The following is a 27,038-nucleotide window of genomic DNA, read 5'->3' as shown; positions in this document are numbered from 1 at the left end:
GGTAGGAGCCAAAATCATTGATTTGAAACCTTTCTTTTATTTTCCTAATACGGTTGTTTAGCAGTATAAAAATTCCCCCGAGTACAGCTTTAGTGACATTCCCCAATTTTTGATATATTGTTTTCATCTCCATTCAGTTCAAAATATTTTCTAATTTCCATCTGGATTTTTTAGAAGTGTGTTATTTCATTTTCATAATTGGGGATATTCCAGAGGTCTGTTGGTTATTTCTCATTAAATTCTACTGTAGCTGCAGAATGCACTTTGTATGATTTCAGTCCTTTTACATTCATTGAGAGGTCTTTTATGGCCTAAAACATGTCTATCTTGGTAAATGTTCTCTGTGTCTTAGAAAGGATTAAGTATTTTGCTGAGTGTTCTATAAATGTCAACTAAGTTGAATTAGTTAATAATGTTGTTCAAGTCTTCTACATCTTTAATTACTTTTAGTGTACTTTGTCAATTAATGAGAATGGAAATATCTGACTGTAATTTCAAATTTATCCATTTTTTTCTTGCAGTTCTATGTTATTAAGTAAAAAAATTAGGATTATTATTTCATCTTAAAGAACTGGTCTCTTTATAATCATGGAATCATTTTCATTATTCCTGGTAATATTCTTTCCTCTGAAATCTTTTTTCTCTGATATTACTAGAGCTGTTTCAGCATTCTTTTAATTAGTGTTAGCATGGAGTAGTTTTCCACGCTTTTACTTTGAACCTATCTGTGTCTTTATATTTACTGTGTTTCATGTAGGCATGATATTACTGTAGTTGGGTGTTGCTTATTTTATTCAATCTGACAGCATCTGCTCTTTAGTAGGAGTTGTTAGACTTCAGTGGACCCTTAGGGGTGCCAGATGAAAAGCCACATAAAACTTTCGACTCCCCCCGCCAAACTTAACTACTAATGGCCTACTGTTTGCCAGAAGATTTAAACAATTATATTTTAAAGACATTTAATTAATAAGAGAAGAAACTTACATAATTGCCCGTGTGGTTATCAGTGCCCTGTATTCCTTTGTGTTGACCCACATTTCCATTTGGCATCATTTTCCTTCTGCCTAATGAGCATCTCCTGTAGTGAAAGTTTGATGGTGGGTGAAATCTCTCAGCCTTTGTATATCTGAAAATGTCTTTATTTTGCCTTTGTTTCTGAAAGATTTATTTTTGCTGGATATAGAATCCTAGGTTGACAGTTTTTTTTCTTTCAGTACTTTAAAGATGTCCTTTCTAGTTTTGTTCTTCTGTGGCTGCCTGTAAGATTTTTTTCTTTATTAATGGCTTTGAGAAATTTTACTATCATATACTTTGGTGTTGCTTTTCTTCATGTTCCTGTAGTTTGGAATTTGTTGAGCTACCTGTAAAATCTGTTGTCATCAACTTTGGAAAACTTTCAGTTATTTCTTCAAATAATTTTTCCTGTTCTCTGTTTTTCCTTCTGGGATTACAAGTATTTCAAAATTCTTTTAAGTTACCCAACATCTCATTTATATTCTTTTCTTTCTTTTGAGAATTCCTCTTTTCTTCTTCTGTGTTTCATTTTAGATCACTTCAACTGGTCTATCATTATGTTCACTAATGTTTTCTTCTGCAATATCTAATCTATTCATTCTTTCCAGTGTATTTTTCACCCCACATACTGTAATTTTCATCTCTTAATATTTGATTTGAGCCCTTTTTATATTTTCCAGGTCTCTACGTCTGAACATATGGCTCATAATTATAGTAACTGTTTTAATGTCATCTGCTAATTCTAACATCTGTGTGAGTCTGTTTCTGTTTCAATTGATTGATTTTTGTCCTCATCATGGGTATGAGTACAGACTTTAAATTTTTTGTCACAGAACAGCAAATTGCCCTCCAGAAGTGTTTTATCACTTATCCTAACTACCAATAGCCTAGAGTGTCTGTTTCCCTCCCTATCCTGCCAGCACTGAATTTTGTCAGTTTTTTTTTTTTTTTTTTTTTTTAATTTATTTCTAGGCGAGAGAGACAGCATGAGCAGGGAAGGGTCAGAGACAGAGGGAGACACAGACTCTGAAACAGGCTTCAGGCCCTGAGCTGGCAGTCAGCACAGAGCCTGACGCGGGGCTTGAACCCACGAACCGTGAGATCATGATCTAAGTGAAAGTCGGACGCTTAACCGACTAAGCCACCCAGGCGCCCCAAATTTTGTCAGTTCTTAATCTATGCCAATCTTACATGCTCAAGTATTTACTCCCATGACAGATATTTACTGAGCACCAATTCTGAGCCTAGTGATGGATGGAGGCAATTCTACGGTGCTCAAGCAGCCACAGGAGCTGCTCTCATGGTGCTTCTAACCTGGTGGTGTTTACCATGTTTTTATTTGTATTCACTGATTATTAGCAATGTTGAGCATCTTTTCCCAAGTGTATCAGTCACTTACATTTCTTCTTTGGTATACTGCTACTAACATTCATTGGATTGTCTGGGTTTTTTATTCCTTTGTAAGAGCTCTATATTTACTAGGGATAGATACCACTTACATCTTTTAAATTAAAAATTTTTGTTTTATAAACAAAGACAGTTCCTTTACAATTAGCTAACAGTACATAATTTCTTTGAAGAAATTATTTCCATGTTACTCAAATCCTTTTCTTTTTCTACATTAAAAATAAATAGGCATTGATTCTAGTTTCAAAACAATGCCCTTAAAAACAAATATTTTTGAATACAAAAATATAAAATACATATATGAATAAAGTATACATAAATACTTTCATATATATTTGACATCAACATATAAATGACTTACATTCTTTAGAAATAATTATGCAGATTCCAAATACCGTTTTACTATCTTAATAATGAAATGGAAAGTCAAAGAGATGAAACATTTCTAGATTAAATATTCCCAGCTGATGAAATATTTCTGGCAGAGCCTTGCCATCTATATTGGAAATGCCCTATATGCAAGATTGTTATTTTGTAATTATCTAAGATCTATTCAAAGGAGAAAATGTCAGAATCCCCAGTATAGCATGTTTACTTATTCGCTGAAGAGTAGTAAGAGCTCTTGTGCACACACACAGAGTAGCAAGGCACATGCCACCTATGCATGTGACTGTGCAGGTGAATGCTTCCTGGAACTGCCAGGAAGAGCACCTGGGACACAGTTTCTACAATGTGCCCAGTGTCTTTTTAGCCTTCATGGGCAACATGAGGTGGCAGGGGGCGGTGGACCCTGAGAAGTGTTCAACTTTATAGTCAAGGATATAACTGTACACATGTCACAAGGCTGAGGGGTGTTAGCCCTCCGAATATGCTGGAGGAAATCTATGCCACCACTTAAGCTGTGAGTTCATAAACTGAGCAGTGTGAATGATGATGATGACGATGGCAAGCGCCAGCAAAGCCCCATGAGGCCCAATCCACCAGCCCTTCCATTGGGCTTGCCTCCCCTCCCCACCCCAACTGACCTGTTTGGTGCAGGTGGTCTCTGGCCACCTCAAACAAGCGCAGGTGCATGTTGGTGATGGGATTGAAGGAGCCACAGGCAAGGAGCACCACTGGGATTCGGCACTTCATCTTGTCAGGCACCTCCACACCCACAGCAGTGGCCACCCTGCCTTCATGGGGACAAAAACCCATGTTAGAGAGCTGGCACCAGACAGCTGTCCAGGTCAGTGTCCCTAAAACATACACAAGTCATTACATCTCATTTATAAAGGTGACTGAAGGGGCAGTAATAACAATAACAACATTAAAGGAGGACTTACTATGGGCCAGGACCTGTGCTAAACACTAAGTCAAGGTATGTCCCCTGTCTCACCAAATCCTTTCAATAGCCACGAGGGGTCATCTATCCAGCTCAGGGACCTTAGAAGCTGCAGGACTGGAACCCAGGCAGCCTGACTGCAGAGACCTTGTTCTTCCTGTAACCTCTGTAGCCCCCCTGGGCTCTGAAGGGTCACTTTGGAATCAAAAGGAGGTACATAAGACCCCCATAATGTCATCTCTGATAGTCCAAGTGAAACTTAGATCCTAAAGTAGACTGGTAGTTTAAAAAAAAAAACTTATTTAAAAATACTTTCAGATAAGCAAGCAGAGTTGCAAAACTTGAACAAGGAGTTCTTGTACATCCTTTACCAGACTCCTCAAACATTAGTATCTTACCACATTTGCTTTATTATTCTCTCTCTCTCTCTCCACACACACACACACACACACACACACACACACACACACACACACACACTTATATGTGTTTCTAGAATGTTTAGGGGTAAGTCGTAGGCATAATACTTCTTTACCTATAAATAATTCATTATGTGTTTTCTAAGAACAAAGGCATTTTCTTATGTAATTGTGGAGCAATGATTAAAATCAGGAAATCAAATTGTTATAGATCTATTATCTAATCGGAAGATCTTTCTGGCTTTACCTATTGTTCTTTACCTAGGGCCAAAGCAGTTTGAGGGTCCTGCCCACCCTTGTCTCTACACTCTGGGGCTGTGAGGGCCAGGGTGAGGTTAAAGGAAAGCAGAAAAGAGCCTGGACTCCAGGGCACGCTGGCACACCTATCTCTCCTACCTCTGAGATGCTGCCTTCTGAGGTGGTGAGCTCCATTGGAGTTAGGCTTTGGTTTGACTCCTACTTTTGCCTCTCACTTGCTGTATGACAGAAGGCAATTCGCAGTCCCTCTGTGAGCTGCTTGTTTCCTTATAGGCAAGATGGGGATGATCTTACTTTACTCTTACAGGGTTGTGAGGATCAATGAGCTCTGTATGAAAAGCCTGGTGTAGAAGCAGCATTTGACAAATTACTGTGGCTGTGGTGATGATGATGCCAATAAGGAAAAGGGGGCTGTGGCTGCTGACTTTGGCAAGAGAGAAGGAGTAGAAAGGTGGGGGCATCCCGTAATCCTTACCTCCTAGTACTCACCTGCAGTAACCCACCCCCCTTGAGTTTGGGCTGGACCTAGTAAGTTGCTTCTACTAGAAAGAATACAGCAAAAGAGTTGGAGTTCACTTTGGAGAGGTTACAAAAAGACTCTGGCTTCCTTCTTTTGATTTCTTGCTTGCTCACTGTGATGAAGCCAGCTCTCATGTTGTGAGCTGCCTCATGGAGGGACCCAAGGGGCAGGAACTGAAGGAGACCTGTGGTGCCAACAGCCTGTGGGGAATTCAATCCTGTCAACAACCACATTAGTGAATGTGGAAGGGGCTCTTTCCCCAGTCAAGTCTTCAGATGAGACGGCAGGCCCATGAACATCCTGACTACAGCCTTGTGAGAGACTTGAGTCAGAAGACCCCACTTAAGCTACTTCTATATGCCTGACCTACAGAAACTATGAGAATAAATGTGTATTATTTTAACCTGCTAAATTCTGGGTTAATTTCCTAAGCAGCAGTAGGTAACTAACACAGTGATCAACAGGAAACATGCATTCACTTCCTTCTTTTCTTTCTTGCTGTGGTGACTTTGGCTCTAATTCTGCAGCTCCATGGGTAACATGGCGAGTTCTCGGTCACTGGAACCTGGAACCCTCTTTGTATCTAAGGAAGCTATTTTAATCTGGCCTTTGTTGTCTGCTTCTTGAGATCCAGTGTAGCTGTCTACTGTCAGACTTTTTGTCATGCACGAAACAGATAACCTATTTGCTTAAGCCACTGAAGTTAGGCTTCTGGGACTTGCAGTCAAACACTATAAATGCTGGGACTTACATCCAACCGCTGCCTGCCTCATACCTTACACTCTAGCAATAATGAACTACTGGTCAGTGGTTTCTTTGTGAGCTCCGAATGGCTTCCTGCTTCAACCTTTTGTACATGTTACTTCAGTTTCCTCCAACTGGAATGCCCCCAGCATGCTCCAATCTGGTAAGAGTCAATGCAGGTGATCGCATTATTTATGACTTCAATCACTATTTCTTGACTGCTAGGTGCCGGTATCAGGGGTGCATTTGGCTACAAGTCCCAGACACCTAACTTCAGTGGCTTAAACAAACAGAGGCTATTTGTTTCTCACAGGACAAGAAGTCTAAGGAGTCAGCTGCCATTAGGTCACTGGCTCACAATGACCAGCAATTCTCTCAGCTTTTCCCTCACAGTCACAGGATTGCTGCTGTAGCTACAGCCATCATGAATATGATCAAGACAAGTAGGAGCGACAGGCTACACTAGCCTGGGTATCCTTCTTAATCAAAAACAAAAGAGCTTTCTTAGAACCACCCTGTCGATTTTGCTTCTCATAGGCCAGAACTAGATCACATGGCCCCTCTAGCTAGGAGAGAGGCTGGAAAAGCAAGTATTTAGCTTTCCAGCCTCCAGTAGGAAGCAGAAAGGAAAAGGGAATTGGAAATGGGATTAGCTAATTCACAGCATCTGCCACAGAGTGGCACAGAGGGACACAACTGCCATGGAGATGACTGTGTAGAAGGTGGCCACGGTGGCTTTTCTGACAGATCTATGGTTACCTTCAGTAGATCACATTCTATAGAACATATTCTATAGGACATACTCTATAGGGAATACCTGCTCTTCTGTGTTTCCTACCCACCAGATCATAAGCCCATTTAAGAGGACGAGTGGTGTTTTCTTCATCTCTCGATCCCAGCCTCAAGCACAGTGCCTGGCCCAGATTAGGGCTCAGTGAAGACTGAAAAAAGCGGGCTGTAGGGTGGACCTGCATCCTGGTGGGAGGAAGGCCTGGATGCACTTCCTAATGCAGAGAAGTTGTTCTGGAAGTATTCTGAGTTATAGCAGCCAGATTAAAAACAACAACAACTCTCAACCTAGGCGGGCTATGGTTTGCTGAAGCTTCCTTTAAGGCAGCACGAACACCCCCTACTGCAGGAGAAGAAAGCGGTCTGCAAGCTACTGCTGCTCGCTTCTTCACAGGGAGGTTGGATGGTTTAATGAGATATTATTTGCAGAGTGTGCTGAGCTATTCAGAAGAGCAGCCCCATGATGAGTGTATATCGAGAGGCTGGCTGTTGTTCACAACTATTATGAAGCCTCTCAAAGTTCTATTTCATTTTGACAAAATATAACTTTTTAGAGCCATTAAAACATGTAACTGCACCATCTCAGGTAACCTGGGGTTTTGATCCATTTTTTTCCCCAAACATTCCCAGAAATGATAAATTAGATCATGTGTTTTAAATGGTGGCATCAACAGCAATGAAGTGTGATGTTGGGGAAAAAGAATCAATGACATTTAATAAGTATGTCTGTCTGTCTTTTCTTTCCTTGCCAGCAGCCCACTGAGCCACACTACTCCAAAGTGACTTAGTGTGCCCCAGCCGCCGTTGAGACAAGAGAGGCAGTGAGTGCATGTTCCCAGGCTCGGGACTGAGGTCACTGCTCCTGCGTCACTTGTATACTCTAACCTGCCTCAACTGCACAACCTGCCAAGCCCAAACCCAGAGAAATACAATGATAGTGTTAAAATGGCCTCACTCCAGGGGCCACCAGGAGAATAAACCAGGCTCCAGTTTGAGTGCAGGCCAGATGCGCACCATAAAAGTGACTCATCTGCCCTGTCATTTGGTAATGTCTAGTGAGACAAAGCAAGTGTGGGAGACTTTTGCTATCAGGAAAGGCTTCCCATCAATAACCATTTAATGGGGGGCCACACAGTGAACAGTAATTGCTGCTGAAGTATTTAACAAGTTGAGAAGGAGGTGTACACGGCCTTCTGGGAATTTATCATTATATTGGAGAGACAAGGCAAATAGATTCCACCTCTGGTCCCTACCCCCTCTCCAGAGTACCGCCTATCACTTTACAGTCAGCATCTTACCCCACTCTTCAAATGCAGCAGGCTGCCTCCCTTTTCTTAGCTTCTGCAAATGCTATTTCAACTGCCTGAAATACCTTCCTCACCCCTGCCTTCAAGGTTTTCTCCTTGGAGTGTTTACCCAATTGCCCCTCCCTATCCTCCCACCATGCCATATGTACCCCTCATTACACGTTTTATCACTTTCTTCTTCCAGCCACCACAGAACTGCCATTGCTTCATTCCCATGTCACTTTCCCCCAAGCAGAAGGTGAATTCCTACAGGGTGGTTTCTTTTTAAAATTTTTTAAATGTTTACTTATTTTTGAGAGAGAGAGAGAGAGACAGAGAGACAGAGACAGAGTATGAGTGGGGAAGGGGCAGAGAGAGGGAGACACAGAATCCGAAGCAGTCTCCAGGTCCCGACATGGGGCTTGAACCCACACACCATGAGATCATGACCTGAGCTGAAGTCGGACACTCAATGCACTGAGCCACCCAGACGCCCCTACAGGGTGGTTTCTCATTCATCTTGGTCCCCTCAATTCCTGCACTGTGCCTGGCTCACAGGTGCTCAGGAAATGTGTAGAATGAATGAGAGAATGAGTGACTGTCTCCAACCAAGTGTCGTCCTTTTCAGACAGCTACCTCATCTCTTTGGTTCTGTCTCAAATGGTGAGTGGACTGTTTGATATAAAGGTGAGATATAAACTGACCTTTCTGGCTTTCAAGAGGCAAGTAAGACCCCTTGCCAAGGTCCCAGTCCACTTCAGACCAGAATCAAGCAAGACACTCCTGCCTGCTGGGCCATCTTCAATGTCATGATTCCATCAATAGGGATGTACCGACTTTCTGCACACTGACACCAAGGTCATCCCCCTGCTCTGGAGAAGTGGAGGTCACCAGCTGCTGCTTGGACAGGCAGAGGACTTTGCAGATGTGACTAAATTAAGGATCATGAAATGGGGAGGTTAGCCTGGATTATCCAGGTGGGCCCAATTTTATCATGAGGGTCCTAACGAGGAGGAGGACAGGGGCCAGGTACAGAAAGATGTTAACGGCCAAAGTGACACTCAAGAGGGAAGATGCTATGCTGCTTTGGAAGAGAAAGGGGCCAGGAACCAAGTGGCCTCTGGAAACTGGCAAGGAAACAGATTCTCCCCTAGAGCCTTCTGAAGGAATGCTATCCTGCCAACACTGTGGTTTCAGACTTCTGACTTCCAGAGCCGTAAGAAAAGAAAACGTGTTGTCTTAAGCTAGTAATTCACAGCAATCTGTTACAGCAGCCATCGGAAATGAATACACTCACCTATGTGGCAGCAGATTTTCTACAGTGACCTTCCAGCTGGGGCAAGAAACGTAAGGAATTGAACCAGTGATGTGTGGGGCAGAGGGACTAGCATGCAAAGGCCCAGAAATCGCCACCAAGGGGGGGTGAGGAACTGAGAGCACATCAGTGTGGCTGTGGGGGGGAGGGGCGAGGGGGGGGACTCAAGATTGAGGCTGCAGTGGGTGTAGGGATCCTGCAGGCCCCTGGGGGGAGGTCTCTGGAGACTTGATTTCATTTTGCAGGCAATGAGGAGCCTCTGAAGGATTTTAAATAGGGGTGTGACTACTATTTCTGGTTCAGAGAGAGCCCAGGTGCTCCCAGGATAGTGCATCAGGAAGCCCCAGGGCGGCAACTTCCCGGACCCCCTGCCCCCACCTCCACCTGGGGAAGGGCAGGCATTTCCCCAGCTTCCCTGAGGAAAGCCTTTCTTGCCACCTACATCTCACTTCAATCACCCAGTAATGGGATGCTGGCCGATGCCCCACATGCACCAAATTCTAACTAAGCGTACCCTTCGGCCCATTTGTCACAGGCCGTCGCAGAGACACAGAAAGGAAAGGCGAGCCAGGAAGGTTAAGTGCCGTCATTGCTGATGTAATGTGCTAATGCTCATCGCTTGGGAGGCAGTCAATTTACCTTTCCCTACGGTGAGTGCCTCTAACAGGACCTGGCCCAGGAAAGTGGCTGAAAACATCCCTGTTTATTATAGACATAAAGCAGATGGCTTCGGGCAGAATGGAAATGGATTCTACAAACATCTTTCATTACACAGACCTCTTGACCAGACTCCTCATCTTAAAGAAAACAAGAGATGAGGTTTGTATTTCTAGGGGTGACGAGCACATTTTTTTAGGACCTAGGGAAATCATTTCTATCTGCACGAGTATGTCAACTTCTCCAGGGCGATCAACCTACACACAAACTCTGGGCTCTTTTTTCTTTTCAACTTTTTTGGATTCACCCGCTGTTGCTATGGGCACACGGTGCTGCTAGGAACAAAAGCAAAAGCGAGCTGCCTTTGTCAGTGTGAGGATCCTCTGCTAGCCACCTCTTGGCGGAAACACACATGCCAATTAAGCCCTTGTCCTAATTATGAGACTCCCAGGAAGGCAGGCAGCCTGCCTCTTTGGTTTTGAGAACTTTCGAAAGATCTGAAGGAGCACAAGGAATGGAATGTGGTCTCTTGCAACCCCACGCTCAGGAGTTAGGACGAATTTTGATTGCTGCAGGAAGGTGGAACGGAGTCACAGCTCCCGGGTTTTCTGAGTGAAAGCCTAGGCATTGTGCTAAGACTTTCCAAATGTCAGGGCTGATTCTTCCAACATGCTTGGAAGGAGAGGGTTTGTGCTTGCACTCTGGTGAAGCGTCTAATCGACGTCTCCAAGCCTCAGTGAGCCACATGGAAGATGGAAATAAATCACATACCTCTTCTACACTCCTGCTGCCTAGAATGTGATGGCTAGAGTATGATAACTATACTGGAGCAACTTCCAGTTTGACAGAGAATAAGCCAAGAGAGGGCCAGGACCTCAATGACCCTGACGCTTCCATACCAGCCCCAGACTGCCTACCTTGAGGGTTTTTTGTTTTTTTTTTTTTAAACCTGGGGGAGAAATAATCTTCTGAGTCACCATTATTTTCTATTACATACAATGAAACTTCATTCTAATTGACATACTGATACCTAATGAATGTTTATTAAACTAGTGCATAAAGAAATGAAAACTGTGTAAACTTTTAGAAGTTTCTACTGCCCCAGTTAAATTTCACATGCAGAAACTCAAATGGATATTGTTTGAAAGGGAAAATACACCTAAGGAAAAAAATCTACCATAACTTAATTTTTTATATGAATTTTTCATGGGAGAAAAAAAATCCTTACTCAGGACTCTAGAAGGCTGAAATGTGCAGCAGTGAATCTGCTTTTCTGTAGATCACAAAAACCAGACTGTCCTATCTCCCTCCCCCAAAACCAGACTCATTATGGTGTGTTGTTACACTCTGCTTTGAGTGGGCATTTGCCATATGGCTTGGCAATTTAATGGCTTTCTGATACTTGACAAAAATGAAGCACAATCATTTTGCAAGGAGTTTGCGTTCCTAGATGGGTCCTTTCCAAATAACAGCTGTGCCTCAAAATGGAGTTACTCAAATCGCAATTTGTGGACACAATACTCAAACATTTACAAGTGAGCAAAACCTCAAATCGCTTGGGCTATTTCCAGACTTCGGAGTTTATGAAGTTTTTAGCAATGTTATGAGCGTGCAGCTGTCAACAAACTCACGCCAAAGTCTCTGAAGCAGTGGTACCCGGCGGGCAGCAGAGATGGCCTACTTAGCAGCAGGACATGTGCAGCCGACCACAAAACCTTGCGAGAGAATGAATATGAGGGAAGAAAGCTTTACCCTAAAGCCTGCACACCAAATTCCCATGCCTTTCTCTCTACTCCCTACCACACTGTATGGATGACACCACATCTACAACTGTAGCCCTGACCTTGCTGATGGGCCCTTATGGGTCCATGGATGTCCAACTGGCATGGGCTTACTAACAAGCCAGACAAGCATGGATGCAAAGCTGACAAGCAAGCACTTCCTAACTGAGCAACCTTGAGCGTATGAGTCGGGAGAGGTCAGGTGAGGTACGTGAACAATCCCCAAATCTCAGGAGCTTAACACAATAAAGGTCCGTTTCATGTTTCTATTAACATGTGCATTCTATGCTGGTTGGGGCTCTGTTCTGGATCCACTTTTTCCCTCAATCCAGAACTCAAGCCAATGGAGCAGTCAGACCGAATATGGTCATTCTGTAGCAGAGGAAATAAAGGGCTCCAGAAGGTCCCTCACCAGCAATTGTATTCTAAGCTTGGCCTCAAACTGGTAACGTCCCTTCCAACAACTCCACCCAACTTCAGTGAGTTAGAAAATACAATCTGACTCTAGCTCTCCAGCTTCAGGACACAGATCTATTTGGTGAATAGCCTCGTGCCTACTGGAGAGAGTTAACCCACTGCTCTGAGCCTTGGTGACCCATATGGAAAATGGAGATATTACATGTATGTCTTCAGATTGTTATAAAGGTTAATCAGAGTTGACCCATGTAGAGCACTTAGTAGAGTCCCTGACCCATAGGAGGTGCTCCAGAAATACCAGCTTCTTTCCTTGCATTCAAAACAGAATTCTTCATCTCTCAGACCTGCTTCCGGCTGCCTGCACCCCTTGTCTGAAGATTTCACCATTTTTCTAGTCACTTTTGATCAAAGCCTGCCAGTAAGCTATGACCTCTCTTCATCCTTCATCATGTCCCCCCAAGACAATGCACCTCCAAGTATGGCCAGTATTCCCCACGTAAGGTCTTCACTTTCTATCACTACTGAGACCCATCCTACTATAGGATTTTATTATCTTCTTGTATCAGTTAGGATTTTTAAAATTGCAAATAAGAAAAAGGAGCTCTGGTCATCCTAGTTCCCCTCCCCACCAAAGGGAAAGCAGTAAAGGAACATGGAATTATCAGAAGGCCACCAGACCATCACATAGAATAATGGAAGGGTTGAACATGAGGTCTCAGGATGGACAAGGAACAGGGCAGTGCCATGGTCTCAGTCTGGACAGAGTCTCATGGTAGAGACATGGTCCGTGAGGCTCTCACACCAGTGCACGATATTGTTCTCAGAGAGGGGCTGTTGATGTGGGCTAGACAGAACCTACCCAACCCTCAGCAATAGCTTCCATACTTGGTGACAGAAACTCTGCAGTCAGCTCCCTCCCACCAATATGGCCCCAATCCAATCTAATATGCTAAACTGATCAACTAGTCCTAAAGTTGGGGCTAAGTCACTCAAACTACTGTGATAAGCTATCAAGTGTCTACTGTGCACCAAACGCTATATAAAACCTGGGCCTTTATGCCAAGCTAGTGATAAAATCATCTGGCATTAGAACTTTGGAGATTTTAGCCCCACAGATGGTCTCCCAACCACCCTCTCTAATCCCTATGTGGGCTCCATGTTGTCCCCAGCCTGACACCAACTGCTGTTCTGTGATGTGTCTTCTGAGTGTTCCTGCTGCTTGAGCTTCTGCTGATGCTACTTTCTGGAGCTAGATGGTCTCTTTCATGCCAGCTCTCCCAACAGAGCTTTCCCTGTGAGCCCACCTAGAAGTCACTGTTCCATCCTCTCACCTCTTAAAGGGGACACTGTCTATATTATGGAGTCCCCACTCTCTAATTGCCAAAAGACTGTAACTCCTCAAGGGCAGGGATCTAACACAGAGTGTAATGCAAGTAAGGAATATTCACCTTATTCACTAGAAGGCAAGGTAAAAGTTAAAAGTAGATCAAAATGAGAGCCAGAGAGCCCTGGTCACCTCCTGGCATGGTCTAGGCTGAAGCACTTCCATTCTTGCTTCCAAGACCCAGCACTTCCTGGCTTGCTTTACTCCATACGAATTTCTTTCTCCCTATCAGGGACTTCAGCTCCTTTGTGGACTTGATATTTGCTTTCACCTCATAAACTGTGTCTGCCACCTTGGCTGGGCTCCACCCGGGGTCCTGATTTGCACCTCGGAGGCATCATTTGACTCCTCTGTCCATACCCTGTCGCATCCTGGATATATGTCCAGGGCCCTGCTCAGGTCCAGCAGTGGGCAATGAGCCACAGTTAGTACTGAGAAAAGCACCCCCGCACCCTCTACAGCCCCAGGAAATTCCCTGCTTGGCAGGAAATGCAGAGCTGTCCATAATGATGGCAGAGGATGACACCATGGCCCTTCTAGTGCTCAAAGAACAAAACTGGCAGCCATCTGGCTCTTCTCCCTCCCTGCCTTGACAGCCTGTCAGTTCCACCTTTGCAATATCTTTATTATCCATCCCTCTCTCAAACTCCACAATCCTTGCCTTCAACTGGGGCTCAGTATTTCTCCATTGGACCTGAGTGAACTCTTAACCTGTCCCCAGTGTCACCTCCTCTGCCCATCTCTGCTCAGCTGCCCAAGGGATCTTTTAAAATGCTTTCCCTGCCACCCAATCACACTGTAGGTAACGAAACTCCTTAGCAACCACCCGTGGCCCTTTACAATCTGGTTATGGCCTGTTTCATCAGCCTCATCACTTACCTTCCAACACCCTCCCCATGTCTGCTCCATCTAACTGCTTTCCATTCTATCCTAAGTCCCCTTGCATGGAATTTTAGGACCAGCCCGAAAATCAAACACAAAAATTGTAATAAAGGCAGCAACATCGTTTAGCTTGCTTGTTCATTCACTAAAAATGAAAACAAGCTGCCATTGCCATCAAGTTCCTCAGGGGAACAGGAGGTGACAGGAAGATCCCAAAAATGCCTGGAAAGGTGGAAAGCTGGCCAGCTTCTGCATGAGGGAAGAACAGGCCAGCTGAGGCTCGGTGAGCCACAGCACGGGAGGTATAGGCAAGAGTCTTGCTGCTCAAGGATAGGCGTTCATTTGGGAAGGTCACCGGGCCTTCCCAGGTTGCACAACACAACCTGGTCCAGAGCAATCCCTTTCCATTTCATGTAATAGAATTTCCCCCAGAAATTATAAGCCAAGCAGCTCATCTTCCCTTCTTTATTGAGCTATAAGCAGACTGCCATAGTCATGAGCAGATAACTGCAAATCTGGGCAGTGATCTATGAAATCAGAACAGACCTGAGTTTGGAGATGTGATTAATTAAAATTTGTAACCAAGTTCATCCCACATATATTTAATGTTATGCATAAGTGCTTTTGTGTTGATTGGAAATTAGGCCCAAAGAGTGGACCTAAATCTGCAGAAACACCGCAGACCCTGTGATTCTTAAACAGACAAACCTTATTTTGATTCTTCCCTCAGTTACTGCTTCTGAATCCACTAGGAAGACAGGAAGGTCATTTCCTGCTCATGTCCCCACCAAAACCCATGCATTTCTTGTGCACACAGGGACACATACACTCGAACAGTGAAGGGCATCGGGCACTTCTGGCCTTGAACTAAGGTTGCCTATGCTTGCACTTGGGGGACCTCTAGAATGGAAAAGGCTTGGCATTTACAAGCTCTGTGACCTTGAACAAGCCCTTCAGTCTTCTAAAAAATGAGGACAGCCCAAGCTCATCCATGGAGGCTGTGAAGAAGAACTAAAGAGACATATGAGGACTACACCGCCTACCCTGCCTTCAGAGGAGGAGAAGACTTTTCAATCACAGAGCTAGGGAGTGGGATTCATACGTGCCAACTCTGTGTAAAGACACTACTTACTGTGACAGATTTTACCTGCTCCTGCAAGTATGGTTCAAATGAAGCCACTATTTGTGTTCATCCTCTCTGGCACAGTACAGAGTCAGGGATTTCTGGCCATCAGGCCCAGGCTGGGGCAGCTGAAGCAGCCCACCAGGTCATACACAACACTCCAGCTGACCTGCACCAGGCTCCCTGCCACAGTCAGGACTTGTTTATTTGCTTTACTAAGTGTGAATTAAAACACCAACAAAAAGGCTAATTTGCTTTTATGCCTTCTGGAAAAGTAATGTATTTATCTGGTACACACTTTGGCTCCTATGGTTTTCTATAGGCCCTTATAATGCAAGGTGATCCAGGAGTGTGCATGCCACAAGCATGGGGGCTGGCGCGAAGAGGCTGCCCAGAGGTCCAAACAAGGAGGGTCCTGGCCCCAGGGGGACAGGGAGATTCCCAAGGCCTCAAGGTCAATGGGAAGAGCTAGAATCCAGTCAGGGCAGAAAAAGTAAAGAGCGTTTCACACCCAGAAGTCAGGGGTAAAGCCAGATGTAGACATCTGCAGGTATCAACTCCAAAACTGAGACAGTAAAGCTTCATCCCACAGGCTCCTAGCTTATGTGAATTCTGTTACATGTGATGGCCTCACTAAATCAATAAAATAATAATTTAAGTGTAAAATAAAGTATAGCCAAAATGAAATGATTTAAGCTCACTGTCTTCCGGGAACAGATGTTCCAGAGGGAGTGTGATGATGGGACAGAGAATTTACCGGTCCTTCCTGCAGCACAGCAACTCCCCTTTCTACTTACCAAGAAACGTGATTTTGTTCAGTTTCAGGGACAGGGGCAGAGATCCTGGCAGGCCACCTCCTTTGCCTGTGATTGGTCAGGCATGAGCACGTGACTGAACCCTGGCCAATGAGATATAAGAGGAAGTGCCTGGAGGCCTATGGGAAATTTTTTCAAAGTCCAGGGACAAGCAGGCCCTTTCTCTGCCGCTTCCTGCCCTGGATGCTGTGGTGTCAGGATGTGATGCTTGGGGCTGCCCCAGCCCTCTGGTGACCATGAAGGCCTAGAGAACTGCAGAGGTGAAGGGCGACCCAGAGACTGGTCTCATTAAGTTGCTGCAATAACCTGGTGTAGCCTCTCTCTCTATACTTTATTATGTGAGTTGCTAAAATATCTTTACTACCACAGCTACTGCTGGTCATTTATTCAATTGCTTGTGTCCTCAAGCATCCAAACAGATCTATCTCAGGAGGCTTCAATTCTTCTCACAGTGTGTGCACCTTTGTGGGCCAAAGTGTGATTCCACTGTCTAAAGACAGGTACTTTCTATCTAACGTGGCCCCTAAAGTCAAGGCAGCTACTTCACCTGGGTTGTAGCTGAAGAGAGACTGCATTTGTATTGGAAGACCTCCCACTCTGTGGGTCCTGGAGAAGGATGGTATGTTGAACTCCAATGTGGGTCTATACTGGGACTCTTCTAAGAACTGTTCTGAAGAAACATGAGTTTTGGTTGACACTGTGACCTCAGAATCCAACCTGAGGGGAAGCTGCCTCCTGAGCCTCTTAACAGACCTCTCACAGCTGCACTCACTGTCCCCACAGGCACCAACTACAGGGAACTTTCTGAGGGTAGCTTTGTGTCTCAGGGGACTTTTACACCCTCAGTGGATACCTGTGCCTTTCCTGCTTCAGGGCTGGCTGCTTGCCCACCTTTGCCTGTGGTCCCACACAGCCTGATGACTTGAAGAAGCCTGAACACACCAATGCTGACATCTCTGTGTTTTGTTCCTGCTGGTCTCTGCCTAGAATGCCCTCTCTACCCATTCCTACCTATTAAACCTTGCTTCCCCAGCACTTAGCACACATTAGGCCAACCATAGAAGGTCTCCTTAACTCAATAATGAGAAAAACAAATAACCCAATTAAAAAACAGGCGGAGGATTTGAAGAGACCTATGTCTAAAGAAGATACACAAATGACCAATAAACACATGGAAAGATGCTCAATATCACTAATCGCTAAGGAAATGAAAATCAAAACTACCATGAGAGGGGCGCCTGGGTGGCTTGGGTTGGGCGTCCGACTTTCGCTTGGGTCATGATCTCGCGGTTCGTGGGTTCGAGCCCCGCGTCGGGCTCTGTGCTGACTGCCAGCTCAGAGCCTGGAGCCTGTTTCGGAGTCTGTGTCTCCCTCTCTCTCTGACCCTCCCCTGCTCACGCTGTCTCTCTCTCTCTCTCTCCTAGAAACAAATTTAAAAAAAAAAAAAAAAAAACTACCATGAGATACCACCTCATGTACATGAGGACTATTATCCAAAAAAACAGTGTGTTGGCGAAGATGTGGAGAAATTGGAACCTTTGTGCGCTCTTGGTGGGAATGTAAAATGATGTGGCCGCTATGAAAAACAGTACAGAGGTTCCTCCAAAGATTAAAGATAGAATTACCAGACGATCCAGCAATCCTATCTCTGAGTATACACCCAAAAGAATTGAAAGCAGCCACATGAATGGATACTTGTACATCAATGTTCATAGCGCCATTATTCACAGTAGCCAAAAGGTGTAAGCAACCAAGTGTCCACAGATGACAGAGAAATGGATAAACAAAATGGTTATATATATAACATTTATTTTTGTTGTGTATATATATGTGCATGCCTATATATATGCTTATACATATAATACACATACAGTGGGATATTATGCAGTCTTCAAAAGGAAAAAATCTGACGTATGTTACAAGATGAAGACATTACGCTCAGTGAAGTCAGTCAGTCACAAAAAGGTAACTACTGTATGATTCCATAGATGTTTGACTACCACCTAGAGCAGTCAAATTCATGGAGACAGAAAGTATAATGGTGGCTGCCAGGGGCTGGAGGGAGGCGGGAATGAGGAGTTGTTGTGTAGTGGGTATAGTTTCAGTTTTGCAACAGGAAATGGTTTTGCAGATGGTTGTAAAACAGTATGAATGTACTTAACACTATTAAACTATATACTTAAAAATGGCTAAGATGGTAAATTTTATGTAATATGTAATTTACCACAATTACAATTTTAAAACTAAAGGTCTCCTTTGTTAAGCCTTCTCTGATGCCAGACTATTGATTACACCGCATTTTTTTCAATAATCTGCCTTAACTCCTGGTTTTCTGTTCTTTCAGGATTGTTTTGAGACATACCCAGTTGCCAAAACCAAAAGAATTAGAGAAATGGAGCCAGAGCCCTGACCGAACTGCTGCATTTCAATAACATGAACCAATAAATCCCCTTTTTAACATTAAGCTAGTTTGAGTTAGTGTCTTGTTACTTGCAACTAAAATCAACCTGAGACTATACTTGGCTTGAAATATCAGAACACTAAGAAGAAAAGACACTAAAGACTTCTAGGGAATGAACAAAAGCACATTCATAGACAAAAGGCTGAAAATAAGATGGCATCTAACCCCTCATTTACAACATCAGATGCTAAAGACAATGAGCAATGTGTACATATTTCTGAGAAAAGAGGACTTTGAATCTGGCTAGATAACTAATGGGGATAGAAGAAATACATTTTTTATACATGAATGGACTTAAAAAAATTTACCTCTTGAGTACTCTTTCTTCAGTAGCTTTTTGGAGTTTGTTAGCTCTTTGTTTCTAGCAAAACAAGGAAGGAAAACCAATAAAAGTAGAAGACAGGGATGGTGAAGCTAGGATGAAAGCTGTACAGGCTGGAGAGCACTGTGCAGAATAGGAAAGTGCAGGCCTTTATGAAAAAAGAAAGAGAGGAGAGGTCAGAGAGGTTGGGTCAAATGGGGTTATGGTGAGAGCCCTTCTCTTTCAACTATAACCACCCTCCCCCCCCCAAAATCCAAATAAAACACAAAGTTATACTATGTGGTCCAAAAATAATGTAAATTAAAATGTGACATAATTTTAAGCTCTTTATGATATATGAGAAAAGAAAATATATTTGACCCTGGTAGTAGGAATTTCCCTATGATTGGTCCAGGGCTACTTGACCCTGGAGTGAATATTTTTGTGGTCATAATGATTTAAATACTATTTAATGGTGTTCATCTTTTAGGATCAATCTAGTAAAAAGGCACAGAAGGCTTAACTGTGATTAGAGAATAGAAAGATAATGTTACCTTCTTGGCAAAGTAAGAATACAGCTACCAAAGCGAAGTGTTTGAGGAAAGAACAATGAGAAAAAGGGGGAAAGCATCAGGGTTTTCTTTTTACCTTATGAAAAATCTAGGCTCTGGTTAGTTTACCAACAACAAGAAAAAAACAGATTGGGTTGTATGAGATATAGGGAAATGGTACTTTAAACAAGCCAGGGCATAACTTCTCTCCTATAAAATCTTGGGAAGAAAGGCAGGTCAGGGATAGTATAGAACTCTGATGTCATCAACATCCCAGAATCCTTGTTGATTTCTCTGTCATTCTTATAATATGCCTTCCATCTACCCTCAAGATTGTCTCATGATCACATGATGGCTGCTGCAGCTCTAGCCATCATTTCTGTGTTCCAAGTAAGAAGAAAGAAGAAGAGAGAAGGGCAAAAGAGGTCTACCTGCTGAGTCAGCCCCCTTTTAAGAACTTTCCAGACGCACGATCCAACAACTTCTTATATCTTACTGTCCAGAACCCAGTGACATGGCTGCTCATATCCAAAGAATAAAACTGACCAAATCCTAAACTGAAAAGTATAGTTTTTTGGATGGCACACTGCTGCACTCAACAAAACTGGGCTTGCTTGTAAAGAAGGAAGGAAAGGAAGGAATGGATATTGGGTAAGTTACCATCTATGACTCAAGAGATAGAAGTATATTTTTTAAATTAAAAAGGTAACCAACAAAAGAAAAAAAAATAACAGAGCCATCCAAAGCTAGAGGAAAGAGGAAGGGTGCAGACTACAAGTTAAGTCAACCTTTCATAATGGGACTCAATGGCTATCTTTTCTGGATACAATTTAGAGTTGTGCATTTAACCCACAAAATAATTTAAAAGGACCAAAGAGGCTATCTTTTGGGAGGTAGGGATGGAGCTATAACTTTATATTAAAAGCCCTTTTGAATTAGGTGAATTTTTAAAAAGCCATGTGCACATATTATTTTGATGACAAAAGTAACAGTGTCTAGTCTAATCTCTTGGAAAACAGAGCTCCACTATATTTCCTTTCCCCTTGGCAACCTGGATCAGTGGTGGGCACTTTGGTCTGTTTTTAAGCTCCCCTCGCTGACTTAGAAAGTGACAAAAGTCAGCCTTATTCAGGGCTCTCATTATCTCACTTCTTTCAATGGATTTGTTATTTTTTAAACTCTAGCCATTAACGTCCAAGATCCTTTACGAGATGAGGGAGGAGACTGGCAGACACATTACTTCTGTGTCTGGTGGGGAAGGTCCACCTATGTGGCACCCTCTGTTGGAACTGAGGCAGCCAACATCTCCCCATGCTCATTTTCCTGTGTGCTCACAGACTGCTGTGCAGGGAAGTGTGTGCTCTACTGCCTGGTCTACGCTCTCAAATCGCTGTCCTAATACCTCTATAATATATTAACAGGCAGTGGCCAAAGGGAGTTCTGCTGAAATAGGCAGTAGTTTGGGCCATTTTGGACAAAATCCTAGAATGCACACAATATTGCTGAGCTATGCAGTTTAATTTATGAGCATGCAGGTCTGCTGTGAAATTGGGAAATGGAAGTATAAGACATTAGCATTCACATGGCAAGGGCAGGGCCAAGTCCAAAACTGTAATATGCCTTTCACAGGGAGGACTGGAGAGTCTGAAAGAGCAGCCATGCTCTGTCAGTTAAATGTGTGCCCGCAAACCTCATCCCTGTATTTTAATACCACCAACCACCTGCGCTTCTCCAGGCCTTATGCCCTTAATATTGCCCAACACTCTGCATAGTTTTTAACAACAACTTGTCCGCACCTCTTCTGGACAGATTTAAAAGATGAATTTATTGGTCTGGATATGCTTTGATCTGTAGTAGGGACAGTAGGGCAGACGGATTCTCAACTTCTTTCTAGCTAAGGCATGCAAACTATTATACAGTGAAATATTTCCAAATTACAAAGGGAAGACAGGCACGTTTGTAACTTAATTCACAGCAGTTGTACATGCTGCTCAAGCCATGTATTCTCCAGTTAAAGGAGAGTCAGAGTCAGAGATTTTGTCTGACCCTGACTTTCTAGCCCATTTTTCAATGCACAGAATAAAATAACATCTATTTCCGCCTTCTCATGAATGAAAACACACCCTTCTAAAGAGTCCACAGGAAACATCAAGCATGCTTCAGCAGTTAAAGTATGCTGGAAAACACACTGGAAATTGTAACAGGCTGAATAATGTCCTCCAAAGAAATCAGCTCCTAATCCCTGGAACCTGCAGATGTTACTTTATTTGGGAAAGGGGTCTCTGCAGATGTGATTAAGGATCTTGAGATGGGGAGATTACCCTGGATTGTCTAGAGGGCCCTGAGCGCAATCACATGGATCCTTTGAGGGAGAGAAAGGGAGATTTGAACACAGACAAGGCCCTGCGAAGACGGAGCAGAGAGAAATCTGGAGACGCCGGCCTTGAAGACTGGACTGATGCAGCCACAGGCCAAGGAAAGCCAGCAGCCACCCGAAGCTGAAAGAGGCAAAGAACTGTTCCCCCCTGAAAAAGATTCTCTCAAAAGGGAATATGGCCCTGTTGACACGTGGATTTGGGGCTGTGAAACGGATTTCTGATTTTGGCCTCCAGACCTGTTAGAGAATATATTTCTGCTGTTTTAAACCACCAAGTTTGTGGTAATTTGTTACAGCAGCCCTAGAAAATTAACACACTCACACAGAAGGGCCAGAGGCGAGGGTTTCAGTGTTTACAAAAAAACATCCCCAACACTCTATGGTTCTTTTAATGGTATTTAGCAGAATTCAACCTCCTGCCTCCAGCTAGTGGGGCTGGAGAGTGTTGGAACTCAGTGCAGTCAGGTCCACGAAGCACAGACTAAGAAAAGCAGTCACCTTGCTCCTGGGTCCCTGGGGACAGCTCTAGGCAATATCCCTTCCTGAAGCAGGGTGCTATGTGCATGAAGAAAACGTGTTCAGTCCTTACAGCAAAAATGTGAATAGGTAAGTGTGAAGGGGGTACCAAGGATTTAAGAGATTTCCGATAAATTAACCTTATAGCTCAGACAGGGCTGCATGGGTATGTGTACATGTCAGGGGAGTACATCTTTAAACAAATGCGATGTAATTATTAATAAACATGGCCAGATGCCTGCAAGCATATGCTACAAGGCTGTTCTCTGAGGGTTTCTGTAATAGTGAAAAATTAGAGACCCAAATGTCTACCAACAGGGGAATGGTTAAGTCTCATATGATATGATGCCGCTATTAAAGAGTAACATAATTCTACATATGCTGACATTAGAGGTTATGAATGAGTAAATGTTGGGTTAAAAAAAAAAGGCAAGTTGCAGATAGTATCACAGTGTTATCTCATTTCAGTTCAACAAAGCTATCTATGCTAGCGTAATACACAGAAATACTATAGAATAGAAACACTTCTGAGTGTGTGTGTATCCACCTGATAGGTACACCGCAAACAGCGAGTTATTACCTCGGAGGAAAGGGGAGGTTGTTGAGGGGACAGCAAGTGGAATGGCCAGACGGGGACATCTAACTTCATACAAATGAGCCTCCTCCCTAAGTGTGTACTTCTGCGGACCTAAGAAAGAAACAATGGACATGTCACAGCAATGCCCTATGAGAACCTCGTCTGGAACAGTGTCAGGTAAACAGTGGGGGCCCTCAGGAACTGCGTGTCGGAGGAGCACTGTGCAGCAGGTGGTCTTTAGAGATTGGCTGGGGCTTCTGGAAGCTGTCTGGAAGCCGGCTCATGGTGCAGGGCTGGAGGCAACAACCTTGGCTCTTATACCAGGCTCCCCAGTAGTGCCACCATGTTTTTATTTAAAGAAAGAAAGAAAGGCACAGGCAGGAGACCAAAGTCCCAGGCAAGTGTGTCTTCTGTCTCTTCCACAGGAGTGGGGCCAAGCCACTGTTCACCAACTCAGTGGTTTACACCAAAGCCAAGGGAAATCTGTCTTTTGAACACATTCTCAGAGAAATTCTGCACGAGGCTGTTTCTAAAGGTTTGCACGCCCCCTGGAAGGGTAGTTTTCTCACCCAGTGAGCATGCAGTCCCTGTGCCTGCTACTGAGCACAGCCCTCCTTGCGATGGTGAGCCATGCAGCAAGACAGGAGGCCCTATGCCTTGGAAAGGACCCTTGTTAGCCTCCCTCCCCAGAAGACACCCCAAAGTACACCCCAGTCACCTTTCATGACATACGAAGGCAGTGCTCTTAGATCAAGGGTCTCCCAGTTACTTTGTCTGTTAGAAATGCTGTTGTGGATTAATGTACAGTCAGGCTGACCAATTATGCACCAAAAAGGTGTTAATACAGCCAAGCGAAATAGCCACTGACCTCACACTGTTCAAGTCAGGAGTACTGTAGAGATGAATGGGACTGTCTCAGGACCCCAAAGCAAAGATGAGCATTCCATACAAGAAATGACAAGCACAATTCTCTTTTGGATAAAAGCAGGGGTGTGGGTCACTCTATCTCAAACACATGCTACAGGAGCGCAATGCTTTGAAGGTGACAAGTCTCTGCAAACACTTGTTAAGTGATGGCTCTTAGTGAAATTACTGTTTTTGGTGGAATGAAAGGAACCAATCCTTTCTCCTCCACACACCATTAAGTGTTTATTTTTCAAGGTAGGTTTCTCCAAGATTTGCCACGATATCTTTGAACATCATGACATTTTATGATACCTTATTACAAATTTCAAGAAAGACTTTCATCTCCCATATTTTAAAGAAATCGTCACAAAAACAAAGATTGGAAGCTGGATTTTTCCTTAAGCAGAGCGAATGCTATATCCAGATAGCCTATGCTTAATTGAAATATTGAACCCTGTTGGTTTTGTGATTCCAATTGCAGAATGTTGACATCTGGTCAGCCCCTTCCCCCCCACCCCCCACCTATTTGTATAACTGAGGAAACTGAGGACTGGAGAGGTGAAGTTGCTTAATTCACTGTCACATAGGAAGGTAATAACAGAGCTAGAATCAGAGCTTTGGGTGAGATTTCTATCACCATGTAACACTGCCTTATAAATCAAGTTGTTTGGTTATGGCGATTTTTAAGTTTTTATCAAAGGAATGGATCATGACACAATCCCCCTTGCTAGACCTAATGAGATGGGCACTGTGGGACATGTGCAGGGTAAGCAGAAGATAATAAATTCAGAGAAATCAGGCTAGAAAGGACTTGGAGCGATTCTCTTACTCCCATTTCTCTTCCTTGAGGCAGAAGTCGCTGACATCATTCCCAGGGAGAAGTATCTTATTTCTAAAAGCCTTCAGGGAAGATTTCATAAGTTCAGCTTACAAAAAGGAATATCTGATTTCCTCTCAATAGCAGGATCCAAGAAGTAATCACAGAAAACTACTGCACAGTCTTTTACATAAAAAAAAATAAAACATAAAATGCTGGCGGCGCCCGGCTGGCTCAGTCAGTTGAGCATCCGACTCTTGATTTCGGCTCAGGTCATGATCCCAGGGTTGTGAGATGGAGTCCTATGTCAAGCTCTGTGCTGAGTGTGGAGGCTGCTTGGGATTCTCTCTCTCTATCCCTCTGCCCCTCTCCCCCCACTTGCGGGCACTCCCTCTCTAAAAAAGTAAAAATAAAAACATAAAATGCTCCTCACCCCAATACCTCAGAAGTGATTTTTAAAATCACCTTCCAGTTTAGTCCTACTTGAACATTTCTATTGTGAAAGGAAAACATTTTGGAAAATAAGAGCATGAGGATGTCATGAAACCTTGACTGATTTTTGTAGGAATTTGTAAGAATGTGGGAGACTCACTCGGGCCTGGCTGTATGAAGAACTTTGACAGAAAATGATAATATATAGAGGCCTGTAGAGCATACGATATTTGCCACATGAAAGCTTCTGAGTTCCAGACCATATAATGGCTCCTACTGTATGACTGTTACCTCTAAGTTTTGTAACAAGTCCCATTTTTTTGCAAAACAGTTTTTATACCAAGTCTTAGATCAAGAAAGTACGTTTCTAAGTAATGTGAGGGGGGAAAAATAAAAACAAAATAGATTAAAGACTCCACCAATGATTCCACATATTTTCCTGCCAAATGATCCGAAAGCCAGAGGTTATCCTGAAATGAAGAAGTCTGCCTAACATCCGTGACATTAAGAGAGGGAAAGCTATTAACATGTGGCACTTTATCTGAAGACGATACTGCTGACCTACTGCCAACAGCTTTGAACTGCTTTTTTGCTCAGTGATTATAGGATTCTGGGCTCCTGAGAATCAAGCAAGGGGCGCACCTCAAAGGCAGCTGCTGGAGGTGAGGTGGCCCAAGGGTGTGGCATGGTGCAGGCTGTCTATGGAGGGAGCTGGCAGGCCTGAGGGCAGTGAACACTAAAATCCTGGGCTCAGGGTCTCAGGCTCTGGGCAAGGATGCAAAATGGCTATCTGTAATTTTGCTCCCCACCAAACCATCCCCCGGATGACCTGTCAAAGCTTCTCCCAGCCATGCCTCCATGCTCCTGTTCCAGGCATTTCTCCTCTGCTGTTCCCAACCAAGTGTTTCTCTGAATTCCCTCAGCCCTATCCCTCCTCGGGTGTTCAGGAATAACACATCCACTGACTGATGGCTGGGGGGCCCACATCCTCCATTCCTCACAGAAGAGTGTATCTGGAGCCCACTCTTGGCTCTAAGTCCAGCCCTCACCTTCCAGCACCAGGCCAGAGAGGGAAAGGTCTAGACAGTCCTCACTTAGAGCTCTGAAATCCCAGGCTGGAGGTTAATGCTAGGAGGAACCATGCCTGGGGAAGACTGGCACCACGGGCTCTACCCAGCCAGCCAGTGCCCAGCCCGGGCGTGGGGCCAGCAGAGACCCAGCAGCATCTCAGCCCAGAGGCAGCCCACAGTAGCCAGAAGAACCACTTGTTTCAACAGCCATAACCCCCACAGAACACAGGGGGACCCAGAAGTGAGGCCAAATGGCTCTGAGTGCAGGAGCCAAGGAAAGCACTTGAGCAGGACAATGATCATTACTAACCATTTATGGGAGCACAGTTGTGAATTGCTTTACACATATTATTTCAATTAGCTGCTGCTATTCCCCCTTTGCAGATGAGGAGACTGGGGCTGGAAAAATCTGGGGTTGGAAATTCATTCAAGGTTACATAGCAAAGAGGAGCAAGCTGGAATTTGACTCCCCACCACAAGCTCTCAAGCTATCTCACCTGGGTGTGCACAAGGTGACCACAGCACTTTTCATTTCTGCAAGGGACTGTGAGCACAAGCTTGGGGTGGTGGCAGAGCTCGGATTCCCAGGTCCCCAACTGCACAATGTTAATTAAAATGGGACTGCAAATTCTGAAAACCAAATTAAATTCACCCTAATTCTGAAAGTGGAAGCAAACCAATGCCCAGCAGCCACTTTTCCTAGCACAAGGAATCGAGATCCAATAAATCTCTAACCTTTCCCACCCTTGAGAGAGGCAGAAGGAATCACTGTGGAACGAAATGCAGCTTTGCTTCTCCAAGAGCAAACAGCCTTGGCTGGAACTCTTGAAGTGCACAAACAAACGCAATTAAAGAAAAAACCCAAGCTTGATTCCCAAGCCAGACAGAGATCCAG

At 44.0% G+C, this 27,038-nt stretch overlaps 1 protein-coding gene and 1 long non-coding RNA gene across 5 annotated transcripts in view; one reads left to right on the top strand and one right to left on the bottom strand.

Annotated features, from left to right (window-relative positions):
• The window catches only part of NMNAT3 (nicotinamide nucleotide adenylyltransferase 3), a 118,463-nt gene that overhangs the window by 62,715 nt on the left and 28,710 nt on the right, over positions 1 to 27,038 (bottom strand). The window contains exons 1-2 of one of the 4 annotated variants that reach the window (XM_039223636.1): positions 18,905 to 19,062; positions 3,447 to 3,596 (exon numbers count right to left, since the gene is read on the bottom strand). In XM_039223636.1, the coding sequence (XP_039079567.1) occupies positions 3,447 to 3,555 (109 nt within the window). In that variant the 5' untranslated portion in view covers positions 3,556 to 3,596; positions 18,905 to 19,062. Of the gene's footprint in view, positions 1 to 3,446; positions 3,597 to 16,117; positions 16,141 to 18,904; positions 19,063 to 27,038 lie in introns of those variants that run through there. The other 3 variants (XM_039223638.1, XM_039223635.1, XM_039223637.1) reach the window with 3 other exon arrangements.
• On the top strand, positions 18,014 to 18,599 carry LOC120225435. The gene is made up of 2 exons (XR_005526807.1): positions 18,014 to 18,100; positions 18,480 to 18,599. It is a non-coding gene; the product is annotated as an uncharacterized LOC120225435 (long non-coding RNA).

The sequence above is a fragment of the Hyaena hyaena genome, unplaced genomic scaffold (assembly GCF_003009895.1).
Source record: "Hyaena hyaena isolate Hyena2069 unplaced genomic scaffold, ASM300989v1 scaffold_1401, whole genome shotgun sequence".
Classification (NCBI taxonomy): Eukaryota; Metazoa; Chordata; class Mammalia; order Carnivora; family Hyaenidae; genus Hyaena; species Hyaena hyaena.
The sequence above is the reverse complement of the archived record's forward strand: the minus strand, read 5'-3'. Positions and strand labels throughout refer to the sequence as shown.